Below are 24,843 nucleotides of genomic sequence, written 5' to 3' on the forward strand. Positions count from 1 at the left end.
AGCGCCCCAAGTAACGAGTCCCAATAAGCAACTTACACAGAACGTCTTTTATTTGTCTAACAGAGCAGATAATGTCCGAGTAATTATGCAAGCATTTTAATATGTCAATACTTTCGAATAAAATTTGCTTATTTCCGCTAGAATCTCCTGTTTTGTATCCGGCAACATAAAATCAAAGAACTGAATTTAAACAAAAAAAAAAAAAAAACTGAAATCAGCTGTACCGTTATTCTCGTGCAAGCCCCTCCTTGATCCAATGATTAACAATTAAGATTAAGCGGCGTCCTTGCCACGCCGTTATCCTCAGTGTCCACACAAATTCGTCTCCTTTGTCAAAACGCTAAACACTTTCTTTTCCCCTTACGTTCTTCCAAAAATAGTGACAACCGTATGACACAATAATTGGCGTGGACGAACCGGATGAACGTCCATGTCATTGTTTCCAAGGCAGGCATGATCATGAATCCTCCTCCATAAACTGTTTTGAGCAAACAAGCCAACGCTGAACGAAAGGAAGGAGGGAGAGGAGCCCTAGATTTCCTCTGAAAGATTGAACTTGAACTTCTTTTTGGAGGGAGGTGGTGGCTGAACAAGGGGACGAAATGTGCCGAGCTGTGCCCAAGTTCATCCCTGTCCTTTTCCAATATTTAAGGCCGCTTCTGTTCTCTTCTTATGTTGGGTCAATTCCCTCTCTTCTTCTTTTTTTCTTGCTTATGGTTTGCTTGGCCATGGCCACTACCTTGCGATTGCATTGGGGGTCCCCTGTTCGTCCATACGTCCGATGAGCAAGATGTTCCTTGGATTTCTCAGCTTGAGCTTGACCTAGTTACATCGAGCCATAAGTCTCATTCAACACTTATTTTTTTATTTTATTTTATTTTTAAAGCAGAAAAGTTTATAAATGAAGGGGGGGGGAATCATGTTATGGAGAAAAAATAAAATGAAGAAAAAAAAAGGAAAAAAGGAAAGATGTGTGATGCATTGCAAGCATGGTAACATTTGAACTACACTACCGGGCAGTCAATGCTTGGTGCTTTGCTCTTTCCTCACAAAAGCTTGAGAAAAGCTCAACATCAACTTTGATGTACTTTTGGCACTCAGTTTCTCGAGAGATTTTTGTACTCCTGTGCTATACTATGATATCCAACTCGAGGCCATCGACCGGCGAATAATACGTTATTTAGGGAGGGTATTGAATATTGATAATGAAGTGGGTTCTTTTGTGGTCTCTCGAGGAATCAATTCCTTGTCATGCCACACTCGTACTCGGATTTATTTTTTTCGTAATTCCTATGTAAAATGCCGTATTTGTGAATGCTTGCGAATTTCGAAATTTAGATTTATTTGTGTGACGCGACGCTATGCAAAGAAATTGGGATGAAAATTGAGTGCCCCGAATAGAATAAGTGCATCCTCCATCCATTGCCTAGTGCGTCTCTGATGCAATTTGCCTGCCCCAGAAAGGAAATCATAGCTTTGGTCTTGGCCACTAATCCTGTGATCCCTATCCAGTTAAGCACAGTGGAAAAAGAAGAAAAAACAGGAGAATTTTCTTTTGGGTCCACACGAAAGGGGCCAAAATCAAAAAGAGAGAGAAAAGAAAAAGAAAAAAAGGAAAAATAAAGGGGTAGCTGAAAGTAGACCGAAACAATTCAATAGCGCAGGGGCATGATCTATATCCCTGTTTCCACGCGGGCATAGCATTTCATGATTCTCTCTCATAATTCAAGAGAGAATGGTGTCAGCTTTTGCCTTTGAAAGCTTCTCTCTTTTTGAACAACACAGTAGAGAGAGAGAGAGACTGTCTGTTTCTCTCTCTCTCTGTCAACTGTGTTAGCTGATAGTGGGTTGTGGGAATCAATAAAGCAAAACCCCTCAAGAACTTACAGCACGAAAGTGAAACAGGGTATGCTCACATTTCCATTTGCATTAAAGAAATGGCAAAGATCCAAACAAAGATACTCAAGCAAAGCAGAGCCTAAGGCCGTGGAAAGTGCTGTGGGTGACCAAATCCATCATCTAATCTCGAGCCCCTCGAGATTCTCACATTCTTTTTCTTGAGTAAACAAACCAAAAGCATTTTGCTGTTCTCCTGCCCTTTTTTTTTCGTCTTCTAGTGTTTCGTGCTTTTTCTCAAATGGCCAACCACAAGGAATGTTGTTGGTATCCCATGAGCTATACAGCCCACAAGCAAAGTGTTATTCTTTTGTCCAAAGCATGCGTGAACAAGTAACCAACAGTTTAGCAAATACTTAGCCTGATTCTCGCAGCTTGTGTTTGTCCTCTGTCAGAACCACCGAGCAAAAGATCAAACGGGAAAAAGTTGTTTATAGCTGTAAAGAATGCAGCAAAATTAGAAGAAGACAACCACTAGGCTTCCTGCGCAGGGGCAATTATATGACCCCGATACAGAAGTTTACCGTACTGAGGTTTTTGGCACCACCATTTGTAAACTTCTATGGTCTTAATATTCAGTGCTTGCTTCCTTGGTACATCCTGTACTGACCTCCTTCTTATCTTTTTTTTTTTAAATAAAAGAATTTAGTACTTAGAAAGAATATTTTGTTAAAGAGAAGAACTTAGTTGGAAATGCATAGTTGTTGAAAAAAAGCAAAGGGAATTTCCCATTCTCTCCTCTGTAAAGTCTCACCTTGATTTGGTAAGTCTGTGTTCACTTTAAGAGCATGGGGTGATTTGAATATTCTTTCCTTGATGACCTCCCCCATCCCAGTTTCTCAGGGCATGCTTCTTCTCTTTTATATGATTCAAGGGAAGCAGGCCTCTCTCTCTCTCTCTCTACCCCCCTTGGGTCTGACACCCGAACAGTGAAATACCTTAAGTTTCTATTCTTACTAGAAACTCACTCCGCAACCAAGAGTCGTTATTTGCAGAGAGATTTTATCTTTCTATCTGCACCATCACTTGCTTCAAGCAGATTTGGACTAATCTAGCCTTAGCCCATCTGGGTTTTTTGTGCTTCTGATGAATCTCAATACAATGAGACTGAAGAGAGGTGAAGAAGCTGCTCTGTGTTTAGTGGTCTTCTTGTGGATTTGGAATTCCGCGAATGGATTGCTCTCTCCCAAAGGTGTGAACTTTGAAGGTAAGATGGGCGCTTCTTTAAACTCACACTTGGTTTTTGTCCGTAATTAGAACGAAGATTTCTTCTGGGGCTTTCTTTCTTCTTTCGTTTTTGGTTTTGGCTTGACGTGGGAATGATTTCAGTGCAAGCTCTGATGCACATAAAGGACTGTCTACATGATCCTCACAATGTGCTTGAGAATTGGGACAAGGATGCTGTTGATCCATGTAGCTGGACTATGGTCACATGTTCACCTGAAAGTTTAGTTATTGGACTGTAAGTACCAAGTCCCCTTCTTCCCCTTCTGTTTGTGGGAATTTGTGTCTGTAGGAGATTGCTTAATAGTTTTTTTAACACAAAAAATCAAATGAAAAAGCTGTGGTGGTTGTTATAAACCTCAGAAAAATGAAGGGTGATGGCAAAAATAGTACGAGGTGAATTGAAAGTTCAGATGGTTTATGTTGTCATGTATTGCAGGGGAACTCCTAGCCAGAGCTTGTCTGGTACTCTGTCTCCAAGCATAGGCAACTTGACAAACCTTCAGATCGTGTGAGTATTTTAGAGTCCATTTCGATCAGAGCTCCTTTTAAAGATGTTAAGCAACGACTGCCGTTAATGTTTTTATTCACGCATGCAGGCTCTTACAGAACAACAACATAACAGGGCCGCTTCCTCCGGAGCTCGGGAGGCTTTCGAAGCTTCACACTCTCGATCTTTCCAATAACTTCTTCACCGGAGAAATCCCCGCATCACTGGGTCATCTGAAAAGTCTTCAGTACATGTAGGCCTTTCTTATACAGTATTATGTAAAGAAACAAAGCCCGTGTGGCACTTATACCAGAACCGTGTTTCTTGGCATTTATATGCATCTACTTATAGCTTGGTTGGTGTGAAATGATTGCAGGAGGCTTAACAACAATAGTCTCTCTGGGGCATTCCCGAGCTCTTTGGCCAACATGACTCAGCTTGCATTCCTGTGAGTGTTCTAATTCTGTGACTCTAAGCGCATATGTTGAATAGGAAGTGCTTCTGGAGAGCATAACTTTCTCATGCCATCGTTCTTGGTCATTCCTACAGTGATTTGTCTTACAATAATTTGAGTGGCCCTGTCCCAAGAATTCTGGCCAAAACATTCAAGTAATGCTCTCTCTCTCTCTCTCTCTCTCGTGTGTGTGTGTAAAGATTATACCAGTTACCATTTAATTTTGTTATTTGTGGAGCAGCATTGTCGGGAACCCTCAGATATGCACAACTGGTACCGAGCCGGACTGCTATGGAACACAACTAATGCCTATGTCCATGAGCTTAAATACTTCTCAAAGTAAGCCTGAACTTTGCGGCATGCTATTTTCTCTTTGGCTGTTAAAGTTCCATATCTTGACTTTGTGTTAAATAGGAATCTCTTTTTCAAGGTCTCGGTGCTTTCTTCCTAACCTGTCTTTGAACCTTTAATGCAGCGGTACCCTCCAGCAGACGTGAAAATCACAAAGTAGCCCTTGCCTTGGCGTCAAGCATTGGTTGTGTCTGTCTCATCATTCTGGCCTTCGGCATACTTCTTTGGTTAAGACAAAGGCACAACCAACCCACATTCTTCGATGTCAAGGGTTCGTAAAAAATTACAAATCCTAAAATCAATCTTTGTGTGGTATGATATATGTCTGGATGCCTGAATTTAACTAGGCACTTGAGCTTATGGTATCTTCCTTTCGGAAATTCAGATGGGCATCATGAGGAAACTTCGCTAGGGAACTTGAGGAGGTTCCACTTTAGGGAACTTCAGATTGCCACAAATAATTTCAGCAGCAAGAACATTCTCGGCAAGGGTGGCTTTGGACATGTCTACAAGGGTGTTCTTCAAGATGGCACGCTCATCGCTGTCAAGAGGCTTAAAGACGCGAACGCTGTTGGGGGTGAGATCCAATTCCAGACAGAAATCGAAATGATCAGTCTAGCGGTGCATCGCAACCTCCTCAGGTTGTATGGGTTTTGCATCACGCCTGCGGAAAAGCTCCTTATCTACCCATTCATGTCCAACGGTAGTGTTGCTTCTCGTCTCAAAGGTAAAGCCTGACTCTTTTCTAAATGAGAAACTGAGTTGAAAAGCTAAAGATGTAGACAGTTTTGATGCCGCATTAGCTTTCAAAGGTATAAGAAAGACCTGCATTGTGCTTCTCAGGGAAGCCGGTCTTGGATTGGGGCACAAGGAAGAGAATCGCCTTAGGAGCTGCACGGGGATTACTGTACCTCCACGAGCAATGTGATCCAAAGATAATCCATAGAGATGTTAAGGCGGCAAATATATTGCTCGATGACTACTGCGAGGCTGTGGTTGGAGATTTTGGGCTGGCAAAGCTTTTGGATCACCAGGACTCGCATGTGACCACGGCTGTGAGAGGCACCGTGGGTCATATAGCCCCCGAGTATCTCTCCACGGGGCAATCCTCTGAGAAGACGGACGTGTTCGGATTTGGGATTCTTCTCCTCGAGTTGATCACTGGACAGAGAGCACTAGAGTTTGGCAAGGCTGCTAATCAGAAAGGAGCGATGCTCGATTGGGTAAGTGAAACTTCATTACAAAGAGTGTATTAGCTGATATAAATCCTAATGTTCTCATATTATTGATGACCTACGGTTAACCTCGCTTGGCTTACATTGAGCGATCACTTCAGGTGAAGAAAATTCATCAAGAGAAGAAACTGGAAATGCTCGTTGACAAGGACCTCCGAAGCAACTACGATCGGATTGAGCTCGAGGAAATAGTACAAGTTGCACTCCTATGCACCCAGTACCTTCCCGCTCACAGGCCAAAGATGTCGGAAGTGGTCCGAATGCTCGAAGGTGACGGCCTCGCCGAGAGATGGGAAGCCTCTCAGAGAGTTGAAGCGAACAAAGGCAAGCCCCATGAGTTCTCATCATCAGACAGATACTCCGATCTCACCGACGATTCTTCCTTGCTGGTCCAGGCGATGGAGCTCTCGGGCCCTAGGTGACTGTGGTTCTTTTTTCGTCGAAGAATTGATGAAATCTATAGTTTTGGAAAGGGGGGAGGTTGAAACAGCTTATAGCTATTGCATATAGAGAGAAAATGGATTCATGTTAAAACGGGGTAAACATTGTAAGGGATTACACGAGAGATCTGAGAGCTATCTGGAATGTGTGAGCACTAGATGAGCATATGTACTTGTATTATAGTCGATGGAATATAGGTTGGCTCCGAACGGCTTCAGTGTTTGTTTGCAACTGTACAGATTTTGGTCTTTGAAATGGACACTCTTTTCTTGAACTGAAGTTCTAGTACTCGAATTTTGACTGCAGTTTGTTGAATGGGATGCGTCATCACATGTCTAACTTACATAATCTACTCACGTGCAAGCCGGATTACGAGTGGCATGTGAAAATTGACCAAATACTTGACCAAATACGCGAAAAGGTGTAAGCCGGATTATGAGCGACATGTGGAAATTGACCAAATACTTGATCAAATATGCGAAAAGGAATAATATTGGCTATGATACCATGTTAAAAAGTCCAACCCAAAAGCTTAAGGCGATAGGTGGAGGGAGACCACATGAATATAAAAAGCGTACGGGACCCATTTACTACCGATGTGAGACACCAACAATAACTTCAACAATAACTAAATAAGTGGTAGTTCCCAAGTGCCACAAAAATGACTCTTGGAGGGCATCTAGGAATAATACATAGATTTTGTAATTAGTCAATATTGGTAAGCATAAGAGAGGAAGGTCTCGAGTTATCGCTAATAAGATATTTGCATTGAAATAATAATGTCTCGAACTCTGTGGACGCTCGTGTTGGATTTCGGATATTTTAGACATGTCTCTAATCTCACATCATCTAAATATGATTGTTGTACTGGTATAAGTATCGCGCAACCACAAAGCTATGCAGCACATTTCGGGCACATGCTCTGTTCCTTCATATGTGAGCTCAACTCGATCTTTGATCCTAAATCTCCTTAGTTTATTTCTATCGGCACCGGCCAGTCAAAGTTGGCGGGAGGTATTGAATTGGCGCAAGTGTAAATTATTTACGACAAAAGTGATAACAAAAAGATATTTAGGACTGAATTGATACAATTACAATAAGTTCAAGACTTTTTTCGAAATTTTCCCAATGAAGGTACAATGATTTTTCCACCATCTCCAGATTTTTGCAAGTTCCCTTCATAGCAAGTCAATTCGCGATATAGTCGATCTCATCATTCAAAGATCTCAGAATGACATACTGAAACATTAATCTCGCCTCTACCTCGATCAGGGGTAAATGCGAAGTGACTAGCCTTACCAGAGAGGTGCACCAGTTCTTTCTGAAGGAGGAAAACGCGCTTGCCTTGCTCATGGCTACTACCAAGAACAGTTCTAGAGATCACATCGCTGCTCGAACGCTCCAGGTGAGGCCACACATCCACTTTGCCCATGGAATTATTTTCATGAGACGTGGCTTTTCAAACTCTTGGATCCTTTGAAAATATTTCTTGAGCATGTCCGATTCCATGACGCTCAACACAGGCCCTGGCCCATCCATGTGAAGAAAAATCTTCCCTGCAAACAATTTGTTTCTGGTTCGGTGGTGTCAAAACAACGATCTGCGATAAAAGATCGAGCCGGGGACGGAGGAAATTGCTCGGGCGGCGAAGGGTCGAGGGGGTCACTGGGCTTGGGGTGATTTCGTGGCTGTGATGACAGAGGAGGTGTGGGCCGACAAAACTTGAATGTAGAGAGAAACCGTGACGTCCTGGATTTTTGACCACCGCAAGATATCTGAATTCAACAAAGGGTTTGATATTGAATATCAGTTCATCGCAAAATATTGGATTTTAAGGAATTAAGTGACGATATTTGGATATTTCTCAAGGCGACGTTCGAAATAGTTTAGGTTTCGATTGTTTAGTCGTTGCGCTTTAGAATTGGAATTCTAGCGCTCGAGCCTCGTTTTGATCAAACCGGCCCGAGATTGGACTAAATTACCCTCTGTCGGATAGCCGGATGTCCGAGATGCCCTTGGTTGCAAAATTACCAAAATGCCCTCGGCTAAAGTTGGAAATTACGAAAATACCCTTAGGATTTTATTTGCTAGAGAACAAGCAAATTAATTTAGCGGACCCCACCTTATCAATTCAGCCCCCTAATAAAAAAAAAAATTCTAGATTTCTCTCGCTCTCTCTCTCCCACGTTAACTCCTCTTCCGCCTCTTCTTTTTCTTCTTCCTTCTCTTCTTTTCTTCTTCTGCCTTCACTTCTTGCAAGCATAGCCACCGCCATCACCTCCAACCATCAGCCACCATTCCATCCACCACTCAAGACCATCACCACCACCGCCGTCATCGTTGCAGCAACCCAGAACAGTCGCGAGACAGCCCCACAACCGGAGTCCCCTGTTTTACGTCTGCTGCTTCTTTGCTCAGATTTCCGCTGCTGCAGTGGCTCCCGACCACCAACACCACCTCAACCCTCCATCGACCTCTAGCTACCACCCTCGATCGCCGGCAGCCGTCGTGAAACTGCCGGAGAACCTGAACAGCTCAAACCCGAGACACTGCTCTGTCTGCCCTATTTCATGCATGTACTGCCCTTACCGCTGTTGCTTGCTGCTCCGGCCCCTACTGGCCAGCTCAGCCGATCTCCGACGGCCCTCAGGCCTCTACAGACCTCCACTATCAGCCCTACGAAGCCCCGACACCGGTGGAGTCCCAAGCAGTAGCCCAAAACCTCGACCAGCTTCTGCTCTATTTTCTACTCTGCTTCCCTGCTCTGGCCGCGTCTATTCTGCCCTTCCCGCGATAACTTCGGCCATCGTGAACCTCCGACCACCTCCCTCAACATCCTTCAAGGGTCGCCAAGCCTCCCACCACCCGCCACCAGCTCGTAGGCCATTGGAAGAGCCAAGAACAGCCCCTGTTCGCAGCCCCTGCCCCGTTTTCGGTTCAGCCAGTACCCTGTTTCACGGGCCGCGTCCCGTTTTGGTCCTGGGCCATACCCAATTGAGCTAGGCCATGTGCAAAGCAAATTGGCCGAGAGCTTGGGCTATGTGCCAGGTCCGTGGGCCAAGTGGACCAAGAAATTGTGCTTGTATGTCCGGACAAGTGTGTCGATTGGCCGAGCCCGTGAGCCCAAGTGTCCGAGTCCGTGGCCTAGGATTTGGGTCGAATGTTCGAGGATTCGTGCCAGCTATGCCCAAGCCCGAGACTTCGGTGGACCGACGCTGTACTTGCCTCGTGTATTTAATTGTGAGTCGATCTCTAATCCTTAATTAGATCGCTAATTATGTTCGGATTAGTTTATTTAGATTATTAGGTATTTAGGTAATTCGATTAGGGCTGGTTTAGGTTAGAAACTTGGTTCGGGTTCAATGGCCATAATTAGTTAAGTTGGTCCGGTTAGTTAGGGTTATGTGGCTAATTGGATTTAATTGATTGATCAAATGATTGTTATTGTTTGATTGCGAGCGAGCAATAGGTTAGAGACGAGTGTACGTTCGGTTGACGAATCAGATTGGTTAATAATGAATTGATGTACTAAGCGAGTCCAAATAAGCGAGATTGGATTGAATTCTCGTATTGATATGCTTGGCCTTGCTTGAATCGATCGTTATATTGATTGTTTGATTGAATGGATTGATTATCTATCGATTGATTGGATGTTCGATTTGGGGCTTAATCGCTCGCTATGCGTGCAGAGTTGAGTGGATAATTCTATGCATTCGTATGACCACATTTGGCATCAATTGCATATATTGGCATGAAAACGGCCTTGGGCCAAGTCACAAACATATCGAGTGAACATATGGCTGAAAATGGAATTATGAACCGATGGATTGCTAAGTGTGTTTGAATGGTCATATAATGGATCTTCCCCGACAATATCGTGTCGTGTCGATCAGAATTCCACGACTTATTAGATGCATGCCTTTCTATATCATCGGATTGAGCGGATGTCATTTGCAACTTGTGACGGACTAAAGCCCTTATAGGGATTTTTGGTAGTTTCGTGCCGTATCGATCGGAATCACACGAACTATCGGATGCCGTCGCCGGAAGTAAGGAACGATGCCTGGTCTTGTTAGAAGAGCACCAACTGTCTAGTGTGCAAGGCCAAACGATCATTAATAATTGAATTGTATGCAATTGTGACTCGTTCATGGACGAGTGTGTGCGCATCTTGACTATGAAATCTGGTATGGGACGGATTGAGTAGAACGACGGAGGCACATATTCACACATATCCGAGTTATCATTGCATCTTGTGTGGTAATCTGGTGGATGAGTTGCATATGATTGAGATATTTGCATTGAGGTATGCGATTGATTGATAAGACGTTCTGGACGAGATGATGTGATGCCTGGCCCATGAATTGATTGATTGACATGACTGTCACGTCATGTTTTACATTATATTATATGTGGCTTCTGGTAGGTAAGCACGCATGTGACTGAAAAATTTATACTATGATTCTATTACTACTTAGTAGGGGTTATGAGCAAATCAACGCCCTAGCCGGGCTTAGGCGTTGACTCACTAAGATTTACATTTCACCCTGTTGTTGTTAAACTATTTTCGGGTTCTAAGTGATAGAGCTAGTAGTTCTTTGAAAAGATGATAAGGACGAGAGTGATGTAACCTTATTTGGAGTAGATACAAAGTTAATCCTTCCGTGCCCCGAAGTATGAGGCTAATTAGCGAGTCATCTCGGTTGGCGTGTGACCTGTCTATAAATGAAATCATGTTTTTGAATTGATTCACTTTCCTACTGACCTATCCCTCTCTTATATTATTGTCCGGGAGTATTATATGTTTCAGCATGTGTAGTTAAGTATTGAAGGTTGGTAGCGTACCTGGGACGCTATCCTTTATAACCCGATGGACGAGTTGGCAAAGATGCGCGTGCTCGAGGATCGGGGCGTGACAGAAACATTTGTGGTTTCGTTCGTGGAGAAAGTATCCTAAATTGCGAATCTGTTATGATATGATGTAACCGACAAATCACCTTTATATTATCAATATCTTCTTACTTCGCCAATCTGTGAATGCATCTCCTTTGGATTGGTAAATTAGATCAAGTGTCGCAAGTACGCGTGGTGTATCTGCACATAAAATACCTTTCCTATTCTTGGTGGATATGCTCTCGAGAGAGGAAAGGCCAAATAGTTGTATAATGGCATCTTTCTTTTTTATTTTCTTTTTGCTTTTCATCTTTTTTGCTTTTTTTTTCCCTTTTATTTTTTTTTTCTCATTATGACCGGCAAGCCGATCGCCCGCCACGATCGCTAGCCATTGGACAACGACCACGAAGCCCTCATCGGCCACTAGGATGGTTGCGGTTCTTGCCTGGCCTCGCTCGGACCTTGACCTTATCCGGGCAAGGCGACCTCACCAGCTTTACCTGTAGTCACAATGGTTTGGGTGACACCAAGCGAGAGGGAAAGCGACGGGTGCCGTATTTTTCAGTGTTATTAAACGTATCGTATTTCTCGATGTTATGTTCGACGAAAGGGAAAGCGAAGGGCGCGACGTGATATGAGAAAGGAGTGATGGGCTGAGCTTGTTTGATGATCCTCGCAAACTCCCTTAGGTCTCGAAACAAAAGATCGTGAGGGGTTCCATTCGGATGTTGCTGTCTTAGAAAGCGGCATAAGGACACCCCAAGTGTTAATATTTATGTACGACGCTCACTTTGGTGTCAATATTTATTTTGGGATCACTTAAGTGTCAAATCGGAGAAAAAACTATCACTTTAGTACCAATGGCGAGAAATTTCGACTACCTTACCCGAGTTGGTATTTAAATAATTATTTCTTAAAAAAATTGGCACTTAAGTGATCCAAAAAATGATCACTTTAGTGCTAAATCGGAGTAAGAATGATCACTTTAGTGTTAATTCGACCTCACCGGAGTTGGCACTTAAATAATCATTTTTCATAAAAATTGACACTTAAGTAATAAAAAAATATATTGGCACCAAAGTGAGCGCCGTACACAAATATTGACACTTGAGATGTTCTTTTGCCCTCAGAAATCTCTCGACCTTCCTTGGCTTCAGCCCCAAAAACCAGAATATCTACCATGTGTAAGCATTAACGTAATACTTTATGCAGAAATTCATTGACAAAGATCATTGATCTTCAAGACTTTCACGTTCCGAGAGGGATGAAGCCATACCTTTTTGCATAGCGATTCTTCAAGCATTGATTATTGCGTCGGAAAACGGAGATGATGAAGAACCTGGTTTCTCTCCCTTAAACCTCTGTGCCTTTATATTGTTTCTAATGGAGAGAGATAACTTATGTTATTACGTTAAAACGTCGTCATTGATAGGGTGGAGAGAGGACTAGACTTCCTTTTAAATATAGGTTATCAATAGACACCTCTTCAATAGGCCATTCATCAACGCACATGAAGAGTTGTGTCTTTTTAGTTATGACTTTAATAACCAACACAAATTAATTATAACATGAAGTAATTTTTAAACCATTGTTAAAAACACCATATTGGCCGCATTTATTTTTACATTCTCCCATTTGGCCAATATCATAATGTGGACAATAACATCATGTTATAACTTTTCTTTAAATTGGCTATCACATAATATTCACAATAAAGTAAAGAAGATTAATCCGAGTCTTAGTGCTTGTGTGTCATTAATAGACACAGTCCCTTCTATGTACTACGACTATAGCTCTCTCCTTATCATAATTCATAAATAAGAAATATAATAATGATCAAATTATAATGTCTCTATTAGAGATTACCCTATCAAACATTTATCTATTTCCATCATGTATACTAAGTGAAAGACATGATATATCAGAAACACATAAATGAGCTCGGAGTGTCAAACTTAATAGAGTTGTAATACAAACTCATTAATGCGTCTAATAATGCCCACCCTTTCAACATGTTCATTAAATGTTTATCGCGACAGTCCTTTTTGTTAATGGATTAGCAATCATAAGATTGGTGCTAATTTGCTCATTTGACACTCTCTGTTTTTGAACTTCTTCTTTGACGAATAGGTATTTAATTTCCATAAGTTTCGTACCGTTAGAATACTTGTCGTTCTTAATGAAGAAAACTGCTGCAGAATTATCGTATTAACTTTTTTCAGCAGCCCGACAATAATGCCAACAATCACAAGCCCCGAAATAAAGTTCTGGAGCCATTTCTCGTGAATAGTCGCCTCAAAACATGCCACAAACTCAACCTCCATTATGGATGCAACAATCATTGACTGCACGTTCGGCTAAATCGGAATCCGAATATCCAATCACCTTAAGATGATTAGATCTTTTATAAGTGAGTATATGTTTTTTTTTTTTTTAAATACTTGCAAGTATCTGAGAACTTTCTTTGCGATTTTCCAGTGATCCAATTCTGGATTACTTTGATACTTGCCCAATATTATGGCAACATAATCGATGTTTGGTCCGGTGCAAGTTTGGGCATACATTAAGATCCCAACAACATATGCATAGGGAATACTTGTAGTTTATTCTTGTTCCAATTCACTTTTCAGACTTTGCATAAGGCTAAATTTGCCCCTTTTTCTGTATTGGAACTATTCCTGCTGAATATTTATCCTTATTGAATCCCTTTAGAATTTTATTAGTGTATGCAAACTCAATCACATAAAGAGAACAATAATTGGAAACAATTCTTACATTAAAACAAATAATAGAAATTGGCTTCACACATAAAGCAAATAAAAATCCCACAAGAAACAAAATAGTATAGTAAAGAGTACAAATAAGATTCTACAACATCCTAGCTATGACCAGGCTCGTACATCTCAAAATTGATGCACATCGACTTATGCAAAAAACTGATGTAGGTATCGTCACGTGTGAACATCAACCAGCAAAGCATATCGACCAAGAAAGTCGAACGAAAAAGAAGCGGCAAAGCATGAACTAGCATACCAGAATCATAAAAGCCACAAATCGAAGTAACATTGCGAAATGAGGAACAATTAATCTAGAGAACATAACAAAAAAAGGGACCACGACCTCTGAAGTTGAATTGAGCCACGCTAATTCAAGTAAAAATAGCGTTGACAGTCCAGTCTCAGCCTAAGCTAGAGCAGGATAGTCTTGGACAAATCACTCAAAGAAATAGATCATTGACCTCTTGCTTTCACTCCACTGTCGTCTCTTTTCATTTGCGGACTTTGTCCTTTTTCTTCTTTCTTGAAATTGAACTGTAGTAGGAATGCGTTTCAGATTATAAAGCAGAGGGATGGGAAAAGCAGAGGCCTCGATGGCATTCGCAAATCATAATCCCATGTGGAAAAGGTCTAATCTTTTGACTTTTGTTCAAAATATTATAGAAGATTTTTCGAATATGATCAATCAGAGTTTTTTTTTACCTTGTCTTCCCCACTCGTTTTTTTGCTTATTTGGTGTCATATAAGCATTGCGTGCCATGTCGTGTCATATCAGCAATGCCACGCCATTAATTTATATAATGATTTAGAGAATGCGGTTGTCCAAAGAATATGGCTGCACAAAAGAGAAAGTTAGAGAAGTTGATTGCAGAAACTAAAATTATCAAATTGCAAAATTTAAGTTGAAAAATATAATTTTATCAAAACACGACCTTGACCCAAACTTAAGTTTGCATGCAACAAATTTTCAAGGCAGTGTAAAGACTATTCTACTTCCAATAAATATTCCAGGAAAACGACATAAATGATTTATGAATTTGTTTTGATGTGCAATATCATTTCTGAACTTTAAATTTGTTCAATGTGATTTCTGAACTATTGAAAAATCTTCAATGTGGTCATTCAATTTACGCAAATGACAAAAATTAGACATTATTTGATAACATGAATTTATACTCAAATTGGTTTTTAGAATGATGAGTCAACTTGCTTATCTTTTTATCTATTTACTTTAGAAAAGACTAGAATTTTTTTTTTTATGGCGTTAACATGTCGGTCATTATATGACACGTGGAATGAGATGAATATCCATTGTAATTTTCTTTTGTTATCCTAAGCCCACATTCGCAAATCAGAGTTTTTCTTTCCTTCTGTTTCCAATTCGTTATTGCTTATTTGGTGTCACATATGCATAGCGTGCCATTTCGTACTATATCAGCAATTCCATACCACTAATTTATTTGATGATTTACAGAAAGCGATTGACCAAAGAATATAATCACACAAACGAGAAAGTTAAGAGGAGCTTATTGCAAAAAAATAATCTTTAGTGAGGACCACATTGCAAAACTAAAGTTGAGAAATAAAATTCTATCAAAACATGACCTTGAACCAAACTTAAGTTTTCACGTAACGAATTTTCAAGGCGGCATAAAGGCTGTTCGACTTCTAACAAATCGAATGGTATTTGATGTTGTGAATTATCATATGCTTGATTCGATTTTCGGAATCATAAGTCAACGTGTCCATCTTTTTTATCCATCTAGTTTTGAAAAGAAGGGGAAAAAATAATTGTGCCGCTAATATGTCCATCGTTACCTGAAGACGTGATACATTTTATCTTAATTTGAGATGAATATCTTAAACGTATAATTCACATCTAATTTGTTTTTCTCATCCTAAGCCACAGTTAGCAAGTTTTGTTAACTTAAATTAAGCATGTTGATACATTGTAGGGTCTGATAACGACAGTTTCTGCTCGCCCCGTGGGATTCGTCGATTTATCGTCCCGGCCGTGTCTTCTCACGAATCAGAATTTGAAGACTTCGACGTCCCTCTCCCACTCCGACCTCGACCTCGACCTCGACCTCGTCGATTAGCCTCGCTATGACGTCGTCAAGATCATGTCCGGCCGTACGGACGAGGAGCGAGACCTAGGGTTGGGGACCGAGTACGACGAACGCTCTGACTGGCCCTCCGAGCCTTCTGTGTCGTGTCCGTTGTCCCCGGGGAGCCGACTTAACTTGCGACGGAGTCGAAATCAGCGGAATCGACTCGGACTGGGAACTCGGAGCATATATGGACTCGGTGGCGTCGGATTCGCGGCTTAATGTGAGAGAAGAGTCTGATTGGGAGGAGGAGGTTGAAGTAGCAATTGGTGAGATTGAGCGAATGATGGCATCGCCCGAGCAAGAAGAGCCATTGCAAGACCCTGATCAGGAGTTCTCGCACAGCGGAGTCGAAATCAGCGGAATTGACTTGGACTTGAACTCGGAGCCTTTGGACTCGGTCGCGTCGGATTCGCAGGTTAATATGAGAGAAGAGTCTGATTGGGAGGAGATTGAGCGAATGATGGCATCGCCCTATCAAGAAGAGCCATTGCAAGACTCCGATCAGGTGTTCTGGTTCAGTTTCTTCCCGGAAGGTTTTCGCGTAAACCCTAATTTCGATTCGGATCCTGAATTGCTCATTCAAGGTGACCATGTTGATCCCGATGAGAGTTTCACTGCAGTGTCGCAGCAGATTCTGAGGAATGAGATAGCCGGAAGAGACAATTCGCGGGCGTCGGCAAGAGTAGTGGAGAACCTGCCTCTGATTACCGTGAGCGAAGGGGGATTGGGAAGTGGTGATGGGATTTGTGCGGTTTGCAAGGACAAGTACGTGGAGGGGGAGAAGGTGAAGGTGTTACCTTGCGTGCATCGCTACCATCAAGACTGCATCTTGCCGTGGTTGAGGATGCATAACACGTGCCCGGTTTGCCGGTTTGAGTTGCCAAAAGATGACTCGAGGCTGGGAGGCTGGAGAACCGTGAGGGATGGAGGTATGCATGGTGGTGGACTGCACAGTGATACGCCGATTTGAGATGTGCAAGTTACACGGAAACACAGTGTAGTTGATGAATGATCTGAATGGTGATTATCTTCGAGCTTTTTACCAGTTCAGTGTTGATTGCTTCAAAGAAATGATGTGATTTTTTCCAGAGTTGCATGTATTCCGAAGTTTCATCCAGATATGGTGCCTCTATGTATAGCCTAGGTTATGTTACAATTAACTGGTTACATATCTCTGAGGTTCTAGCTAAGTATAGCGTACAATGTTCTTTAGCAGTTTGTAACTACCATTCCGTGAGCCGATTAAGTACCTTTCAACTCCTTTTTTCAGGGTGATGAAAGACCGCATATGTATAGATATGGGTTTCATTTGAATTTTGTGAGTGTGATGCGATATGAAGACGAAAGATAGTCTTCGTAGAACTTATATTGGTCAGGGCTCAGGAATGGGTTTTAACTTTTGACCGCGATTAGAATACCTTGGCAGAGGATAGTTCCATAAATTGTTCTTGCAGGTGTTGGAGAAACTCAACAAATTATGTGTTTTGACTGGTGAGCATGATCAAGGGACTGAAGCTCTCGTACGAGTTCTAACAAACAATTATTTTACGCGCCAAAAGCTTGACTGGCTTTCTGACTCTTGTATGAACTGGTGGAAAGGAATTTTATCCATATGGAAGTACTCTGGTTTTTGATTTTAGTCATTACTTCCTTTAGATCATGAGTTGACCGTTGTTACGTTTAAACATAATGAGATAATGAGGTAGATTTTAGTATTTAATTTTCGCTTAAGTTGTTTTGCTTTATATCGAGGAAAGTTGGGTGAACTAACCAATGTTAAGAATTCTAGACAAGTTCAAGTTACAAACTGATTTGTTGATTCAAATGCTGTTAGGGTTCGGCCAAAAATTGCTGTCGGAGAGAAATATAGTTGCTCAAGAAATTTACTTTTATTCTTGACAGACTCTTAATCTGTTAATGATTGTCTAGTAGGTCTGAACAAAGTCATTAGGATTTTATTTCTGCAAGAGCACTTTGAAACCTTTGCTGGCACATAACCTTAATCAGAGAGGGAAGGCCATCTTCCTCTATATTGGTGGTTTGGCACCCGTGACAAACTGGACTATTTTTAAGCATTTAGACTTGGTTTCTGACATTTAGATTCAATTCGTTATTGTAAGTAAGAGTGTTTTATCTATTATACATCTGAAGACAAAAGAAATTGCACTTCTGCCTTGGGATTTCTCCTGCAGTTTTCACTTTTCTTGAAGGTACTTCAGAAAAGCTAAGTTGCACACTATCAGACAGTGGGTATTGGTAAATATGTACACCTAGTTACTGCATTTCAACAAAGATGTGCAAAACTAAGCTTTTATGTGTTTTCTAATGAGTAAGAAGAGTTAAAGGTCTCCAAAATGCTTCCAGGGTCGGTGGTATGGTTATGCTCTCAAATAGAAGAATCTGGGAATTGACAAATTACAAACAGTGAGCAGCTTTATCCAACGCTCATGGCATTTTTCATCACTCCATTTTTATGTCATGCAATTAGTTGTGTTGAGGTTCATTGTCATGCTCATACATTGCCAGTGTTTGTATGCCTTTTATAGTGGATTTCACTGCTGCACTTTTCAGGATTTTTTTTTTTTTTTTTTGGTCATACACTTTTCAGGAGTTTTTTTTTTTTTTTGGTCGGAGCAAATTTTTCAGGAGTTCGCTTCCTATGTTTTGAAGGTTTATGTCATCTGAGCAAATATAGTTCCAGATACTTGCATTGTCTATTGGTTGTCCTAGTAGCAGAGCATTTAGTGTCATCAACAGAGGTAGTGTCGTTAGTGATGACATTACTGGATAATTGCTTCTTTCATGAATCTGGTATGATTCCCCAAGTTGAGATGTTAAAATTGGCAGTAAATCCATGACCCAGTTATTTAGTTCTCCTACATTTTTTTTTTTTGTAGGATTGCACGAAGAAAATTATCTTGCACCACAAGGTTAAAACAGAGGACGTGTGATAGTAGAAAGGAACAAAGTTGTCATTTTCAGTGATGGAATGAAGCCCCTATGGCCTCATAGTGTCCACTGAGGCAATCAAACAAAGCACTCACTCTGTCTAGAAACCATTACCGAGGTTGCGTGACTCCTGGGAGTGGCTGTCACACCTTCTGCAAAGTAACTCTTCTGATTCAGGGCAATAACTTTTTAGGAAAGTGGAAACATATGAATTATTGTCTCAATCATTTCAGGTTTGAAGGTTGATGGGGGACTGGGGATGGGGTATTCCAGGAGTGTATTTCTAATGTTTCCCTGTTTGCTTGTGTTTCTATTCTCTGGCACTCTCGGTCACCTCTTACCCTCTAACTCTGCACCCAACTTGCACCAAACCCGTCATATGCGAGCTCCCTCGAGTACTTGCATGAAACGAGGGTCAGTTTGGACTAGCTATATAATTATTCGGCAGATTTGCTTTATTTGATGGTCTAAAACGTCTCTTTCTTCTGGGGTTTTAATCTGGTCTAAATTTGAAGCTACTTTCAATTAACTTAACTTTCAAGACATCAACCGGGTACTATACTTATGGAATACTTTCAATCAGTTCACTCAACGCATGTTACCTGGGCACATGGATGATTGTTTCAAGGGATGGCTGATGGAGCAAGCTGATTAAAAGTACTCCTTGAGGTCCGTGATCTGGTTGAAGGTTTTGGAATTCTTTTCTTGGGTAGAAGGTTTGAGAGACCGGTGACCCGATTAAAAGTAACCCTAGGGCTGAGACTGCTAACTTTGCAATTTAGCCAACTTCCGAGTACGAAACACGATGTGAGCATGATTTTTATTTTTGGCATGACCTTTTGAGAAGCCAATAGCAGTAACTCTCATTTTGGCTAACTTCAGCATGTTATTCTGAAATCTGCAGAATACAGCTATCTTTTTTAGCTATAATACTCTTTTCTTCCCCTGAACCTTCCGGCCCACCTGGATGATGCTTGAAATCTAATCCATAACTGCCGAATTTATGAAATTGTCTGATCCTACCTCAATTTACTAAATGATTGTCGATCTCTTGACTATCAACATTAGAGATGAGATCTGTGGACTGTTTCCTTTTTGATAATCTTCAATTTGTGCTGATATGTGAAGCATATGTCGGGTGAGATGTGACCAAAATACAAATTAGATCTCCTCAAACCTGTGTTGGTAAGTTTCTGGTAGATTGGATGGCAATTGATCTGCAAAACGGTAGTTAATTATCATGAAGCAAGTGAATAATTTCTAGGATGTTTCACAGGGACGTTCTTCTCAATCATCTAAGCTTAAGAAACACCTCAAGCTTTGGTTAGTTAAACATTTCCAATCATCTCCTAGTACCCGTGGGATCTTCCCTTTGCTGTCGAGATCAATCATTTGGACCTGTGATTTGATGGAAAAGATATCTTAGATGGTATCTCGAGCACCGAAAGGTGGGGAAGGAAACAAAAAACAAAAGAATTGGCGAATCAAATGACGGGCTAGTTTCGACCGAAAAAAAAAAAAATGATGGGCTAGTATAACATAGACAGGTGAGAGCGGTCGAACGAGGTCTAGGGTCATCGATGCATGTTGCAGTGTATTGCATCATAGGAAAGGAAAACGTATCATCTTTCAAGAGTGTTGTATTGTCAGGGAAAGGATAGAAAGTGAAAGCGTGAAATGTCGCTCCTGAATCTGAAAAAAGAGTCTCTTTTCTTCTTTTTCCCTCTAAATTATCTGTCTGCCCTGAACAGAAAGTGCATTTGCTTTTGTCCTGGTAAAAACTTTCCATCCACACTCTCTCTCTCTCTCTCTCTCTCTCCCCTGCCCATGTTCATTTGAATGAGAAATGCTGTCTGTGAGCCTAGTCCTGCATTAGAAGAGGAAATGGCCACTACGTTCCAGCACGTTTCTCTAGTTTATCAGAGCACCCTTTTAACCCAACAGAAAAATAGAAAAAATAGATGTTGATTATATGTGGATTAGCTTCCTGGAGGAGTCGTGTGAACTGCTAATACATGAGCTTAGGTCAGGTTGTGCTAATTGGATTAGGTACTAAAGTTCAAAAGTCTCAAGAAGATTCTGCCCACCAGAATCCCATTTCATGGTTTGGATTGACTAGGAAGATGAGGAGCTCCCTCGGCCTCTCATTTTGTTATCATTTCTTTATTGGCTTTGCCTTTGTTTCACCAGCTCTTTAGCCACCTGCTCAACCCTAATTCGAGGTTAAAAAACCTCAAAAAGCGTTGCGGTCCAGCCACAATAATCAAAGAAACCCGCCGTTTACAAAACACAGAATCCATTACCCCCAGCAGCTCGACACTTGGCAATGCTGAGGAGTGCTTGATCACTCCTAAGACCGATTCACAGCACCACAGCCGTTAGCAAAGCGACAGGGACATGGGCAAGCACAAAAATGAAAGGCCCCGAAAAAGTGTGTTCTGTTTGCCCCATAAAAAAAGTTAAAGAGAAAGATGCCCATTTGCTTAAAATAAGCCAACACCTTTATTATCCACATTGTTAGTGGATCGAGACCTTATTCACAAGTACGTAAGCGCCATGTAGAAATGCGTGCAACTTTAGAATAACCCACCAGAATATTGCCCCACACCCCCACCATTATGATACCTTGTGCCCTTGAGATGATGAATTAGCACTCAATATTAATCTAATGGGGCTGCATTGGTCTAAATGATGGCCCACGAGGAAGAATTTACTAATCACATAAGCAAAAGGTGGGAAAAGACAAAAGAGGAGGGGGGATGATTGAAGATGATGCAAGCTGCTGATGGGGTTTATCCAAGATTCACCGATCTTTGCCTAAACCAATCTAATGACATTGTAAGAAAGAAATTAATTAAAGATGCTAGGCATGCGATTAAGTCGTGGACGAGAGGCAATCACGACGAGTTTGGACACTGAGTGCTCAATCGCGATTCTTGTTTTCTTAATGCATGCCACCAGTTTGATCATGGTGGGCTGGATCATGGCCTTCATAAGGAATCTGATAATTGAAAAACCAACATATCTTGATGGATCCAACATGACTTTGCCCTAGGTCACCCAAGTGGGTTGCCACATGGTACAAGTGAGATTGCCCTAAAATTGCAACCATCTTGGTGGGTGGGGGAAACCTGAAAAAGCTTCTTTAAGCAAGAAAGGAGACAAGCAGAATATGAGAGAGAGAGAGAGAGAGAGAGAGAGAGAGAGGACTTTAGGGTTGAGTTGACGAGCTGAGCAATGAGGAGGCGAGGATAAGGGGCTGCACGTGGTGCACCGGCCACACACAAAATGTCTGCCTACCTCTGCAAATTGTGCTTTGGGTGGCCATTTGTGGATGTGAATCTGTGATTGGTATTTCTCGCCAAGGTAAAGGGGCTGCCCTTCACATCAAGCACCCGTCCGTGCGGTACCTGGGCCGTTATTCCAGGGCAATTGTCGGATGCCCAGACAAGTCCTTCATCACTTCATCGAACCATTGCTGACAAGTTTTCCAGAATTAAATCATGATCATCTGAAAGTTGCGACCCTTTTTAATTTGGATGCTTAACTAGTGGCATTTGTTAGTAAGTAGGTATGCACAAAAATTTGTTATCCTTACGTTGTAACTAGGATGGGCAAAAGTAAACTTTTAGTGGTAAAAGTCATGTACGGAGATGACTTTTGTACCAAAAGTTTCATTCAGATCATTTAAAATGCCAAGTTCTTGAAAAAGCGATTGTTGTAGTGCCAAGTTCGATTTGGTCCACCGGAATACTAACGTGATATTATTTTATTAATATTTGACATTGAGTTGGCTTCGATGATATCCGGTAAGCAATTAAAAAAGGTAAAAAATAAAAATAAAAATACTAACTTAATTAGTTACAAAAATAAATAAAAATATAAAATTTGGAAAAAATCAAAACGTATAAATTTTCTTTAAAATAAACTAAAAATTCTGTTAAAAATTAACAAAATAAAGAAAAAACTTAAAAAAAAAGGTTTTAGGATAGGCGGCGGCGGCGAGGGCTTGTGAAAGCCCTCGCCACCTGGTAAACCAGAAACTTTTTTTTTTAAGGTTTTTTGTTAAATCTTAAACTTATTTTTAATTTTATTTTAAATAAAATCTGTACATTAAAAGAATTTATTTTTAGTTAATTTTAAATTTTGAATTTAATTTTGTAATTTATTTTAAAGTGTAAAAGTCCACGTGGCAAGCCACGTGCCACGTGGACTTATTATTTTTTTAAAATGTCATTTTTCATTAAAAAAATAATTATTAATGACACGTGGCAATTTTGGCCGAAAATTCTCGCCGAAGGCATCAAAGTGAGCCTTTTGTCTCCGACTTGGCATTAAAGTGATTCGATTGAAACTTTTGTCATCAAAGTGATCTCCGTACATAACTTTTGGCACTAAAAGTACACTTTTGCCAACTAGGATTATACAATATTATGTACTTTATATTTGTTGACACCTAAATTTTTTAGGGATAATTGTTTAAAAAGTCCTAAAAGTAAGACTGCCGATTTGGTCTTAAACCTTTCAATTATGCCAATATACTGGTAAATCTTTTGATAATTTGCCAATTCTATCATAAACCTTTTGATTGTATCAATTTAGTCTAAATATTTTGGCGATTTGCCAATTTAGTCCTAAACCTTTTGATAATTTGTCAATGTGGTCATTTTCGCCAATATAAGTTTAGGACTAAATTGGCAAAACTTCAAAAAGTTTATAACTAAGTTGGCAAAATTTCAAAAGGTTAAGGACTAAATTAATACAATTGAACGGTTTATGACTAAATTGACAAATAAGGTTTAGGACTAAATTGGTACAATTGAAGTGTTTATGAATGAATTGGCCGCTATACAATAGGTTTAGGATTTTTTGAACAATTTTTCCAAAAATTTTCATCTCAAAGGTTCGCTTAGTTTTTCTTTAAAATTTGGGATTGAATCCGTTGATATCATGAAAGTTCGACCACTAAAACCAAATAAGACGCATTGCATACTCTCGAATTTTTTTGTGTCGAATTGAAATAAGAATTTTGTTAGATGTCTGTGTCGTGACATGGGGGGGTAATGTTAATCTTAAAAACAAAAACACGTCGCATTATGACAATTTAAGTTTAGCAAACAGTTGCGTTACACAGTCGTATTGGTTCTTTGTTTTTTTTCAGATATCACAGACATCCAAATTCTCCCTAAATTCTCATCGTGAATGAAAAATTTAAAAATATTTTTGGTTGTGTTGTAACCAAAGTTAAGAAATGTGTTTACGTTTTAAGAACAGACTGTCCCCTTCCAGTATGCAATTTTTTGAAAACACCTTTTTTGTAGTTTAGAGTTATAATAATGACGACAATTTTCCTCATTTTTAACTTGCAAGCAACTTTCTCTACGTGACGAATTTATATTGTCAGTACTAATTTGCTTTTAAATAAATTAAAAGCACAGAGCGGCATCAATTTCCTTATGCTAGAAGGCATTATTTCTCTGTTAAGAAAAAGATTAACTTTCAGCTACGAAAAATTCACCTTTTTTCCACTGTATTTTTTTGTTTTTTCTGGTAGCTTGAAATTAAGTGGAACATTTAAACCTGTACAGAGGTATCCTCCGTTATTGCATTATTTGCTTTTGACTGAACTTGGTGATTCAGAAAATTTTCAGAATCGAATATTATGTTGAGTGGGAGTTGACAACGTAGGATGAGTTGGATTTACTCAAGAAGAACAAAATTCAGGTGTTAACTCGATTACCGGATTGGAAGAAGGCGTTGCTAAATAAGTGAATGTACCGAGTCAAACAAGAACCTAATGGTAAGGAGAGGTATAAATAAGGATGTCAATGGTTCAGTTTGGCTCAATTTTTCAAAAAATCAAACTGAACTAAACCATTAATATGCAAGCTTGAACTAAACCGAATCTCGCCATGCATTGAACCAAAATTCAGTTCGGTTTTCAATTTTTCGTTTCTAATTTTGTTTTTGATTTTTCTTTTTTCTTTCTTTTATTTTTTTTTTTTTTTGGGCTGAGGGCCGA

The 24,843-nt window shown here is 40.4% G+C and overlaps 2 protein-coding genes across 7 annotated transcripts; both read left to right on the forward strand.

The window, feature by feature from the left end:
• The first annotated feature begins 2,170 nt into the window (after positions 1 to 2,170).
• On the forward strand, positions 2,171 to 6,370 carry LOC115755359 (protein NSP-INTERACTING KINASE 1-like). Of its 3 annotated transcripts, XM_048284209.1 has the most exons (12): positions 2,171 to 2,659; positions 2,740 to 3,103; positions 3,226 to 3,358; positions 3,560 to 3,631; positions 3,720 to 3,863; positions 3,987 to 4,058; positions 4,160 to 4,219; positions 4,306 to 4,403; positions 4,540 to 4,686; positions 4,801 to 5,142; positions 5,259 to 5,638; positions 5,752 to 6,370. In XM_048284209.1, the coding sequence occupies exons 2-12, from the start codon at positions 2,983 to 2,985 to the stop codon at positions 6,070 to 6,072; spliced, it is 1,890 nt and encodes a 629-aa protein (XP_048140166.1). In that variant the 5' UTR covers positions 2,171 to 2,659; positions 2,740 to 2,982; the 3' UTR covers positions 6,073 to 6,370. The 3 variants fall into 3 exon arrangements, with proteins under 3 accessions (XP_048140166.1, XP_030550582.1, XP_030550581.1); XM_030694722.2 differs by lacking the exon at positions 2,171 to 2,659 and having other exon boundaries at positions 2,699 to 3,103; positions 4,543 to 4,686; XM_030694721.2 differs by lacking the exon at positions 2,171 to 2,659 and having other exon boundaries at positions 2,700 to 3,103.
• Positions 6,371 to 15,776: 9,406 nt separating this feature from the next.
• On the forward strand, positions 15,777 to 17,109 carry LOC115755379 (E3 ubiquitin-protein ligase RING1-like). 4 transcript variants are annotated; one of them, XM_030694749.2, is made up of 3 exons: positions 15,777 to 16,170; positions 16,348 to 16,405; positions 16,493 to 17,109. In XM_030694749.2, exons 1-3 carry the CDS (start codon positions 16,060 to 16,062, stop codon positions 16,840 to 16,842), a joined length of 519 nt encoding a protein of 172 aa, XP_030550609.1. In that variant the 5' UTR covers positions 15,777 to 16,059; the 3' UTR covers positions 16,843 to 17,109. The 4 variants fall into 4 exon arrangements, with proteins under 4 accessions (XP_030550609.1, XP_048140615.1, XP_030550608.1 ...); XM_048284658.1 differs by having other exon boundaries at positions 15,781 to 16,170; positions 16,348 to 17,109; XM_030694748.2 differs by having other exon boundaries at positions 15,782 to 16,209; positions 16,387 to 17,109.
• The last annotated feature ends 7,734 nt before the right edge of the window (positions 17,110 to 24,843 follow it).

Source organism: Rhodamnia argentea, chromosome 8 (assembly GCF_020921035.1).
Source record: "Rhodamnia argentea isolate NSW1041297 chromosome 8, ASM2092103v1, whole genome shotgun sequence".
In the NCBI taxonomy this organism is placed as follows: Eukaryota; Viridiplantae; Streptophyta; class Magnoliopsida; order Myrtales; family Myrtaceae; genus Rhodamnia; species Rhodamnia argentea.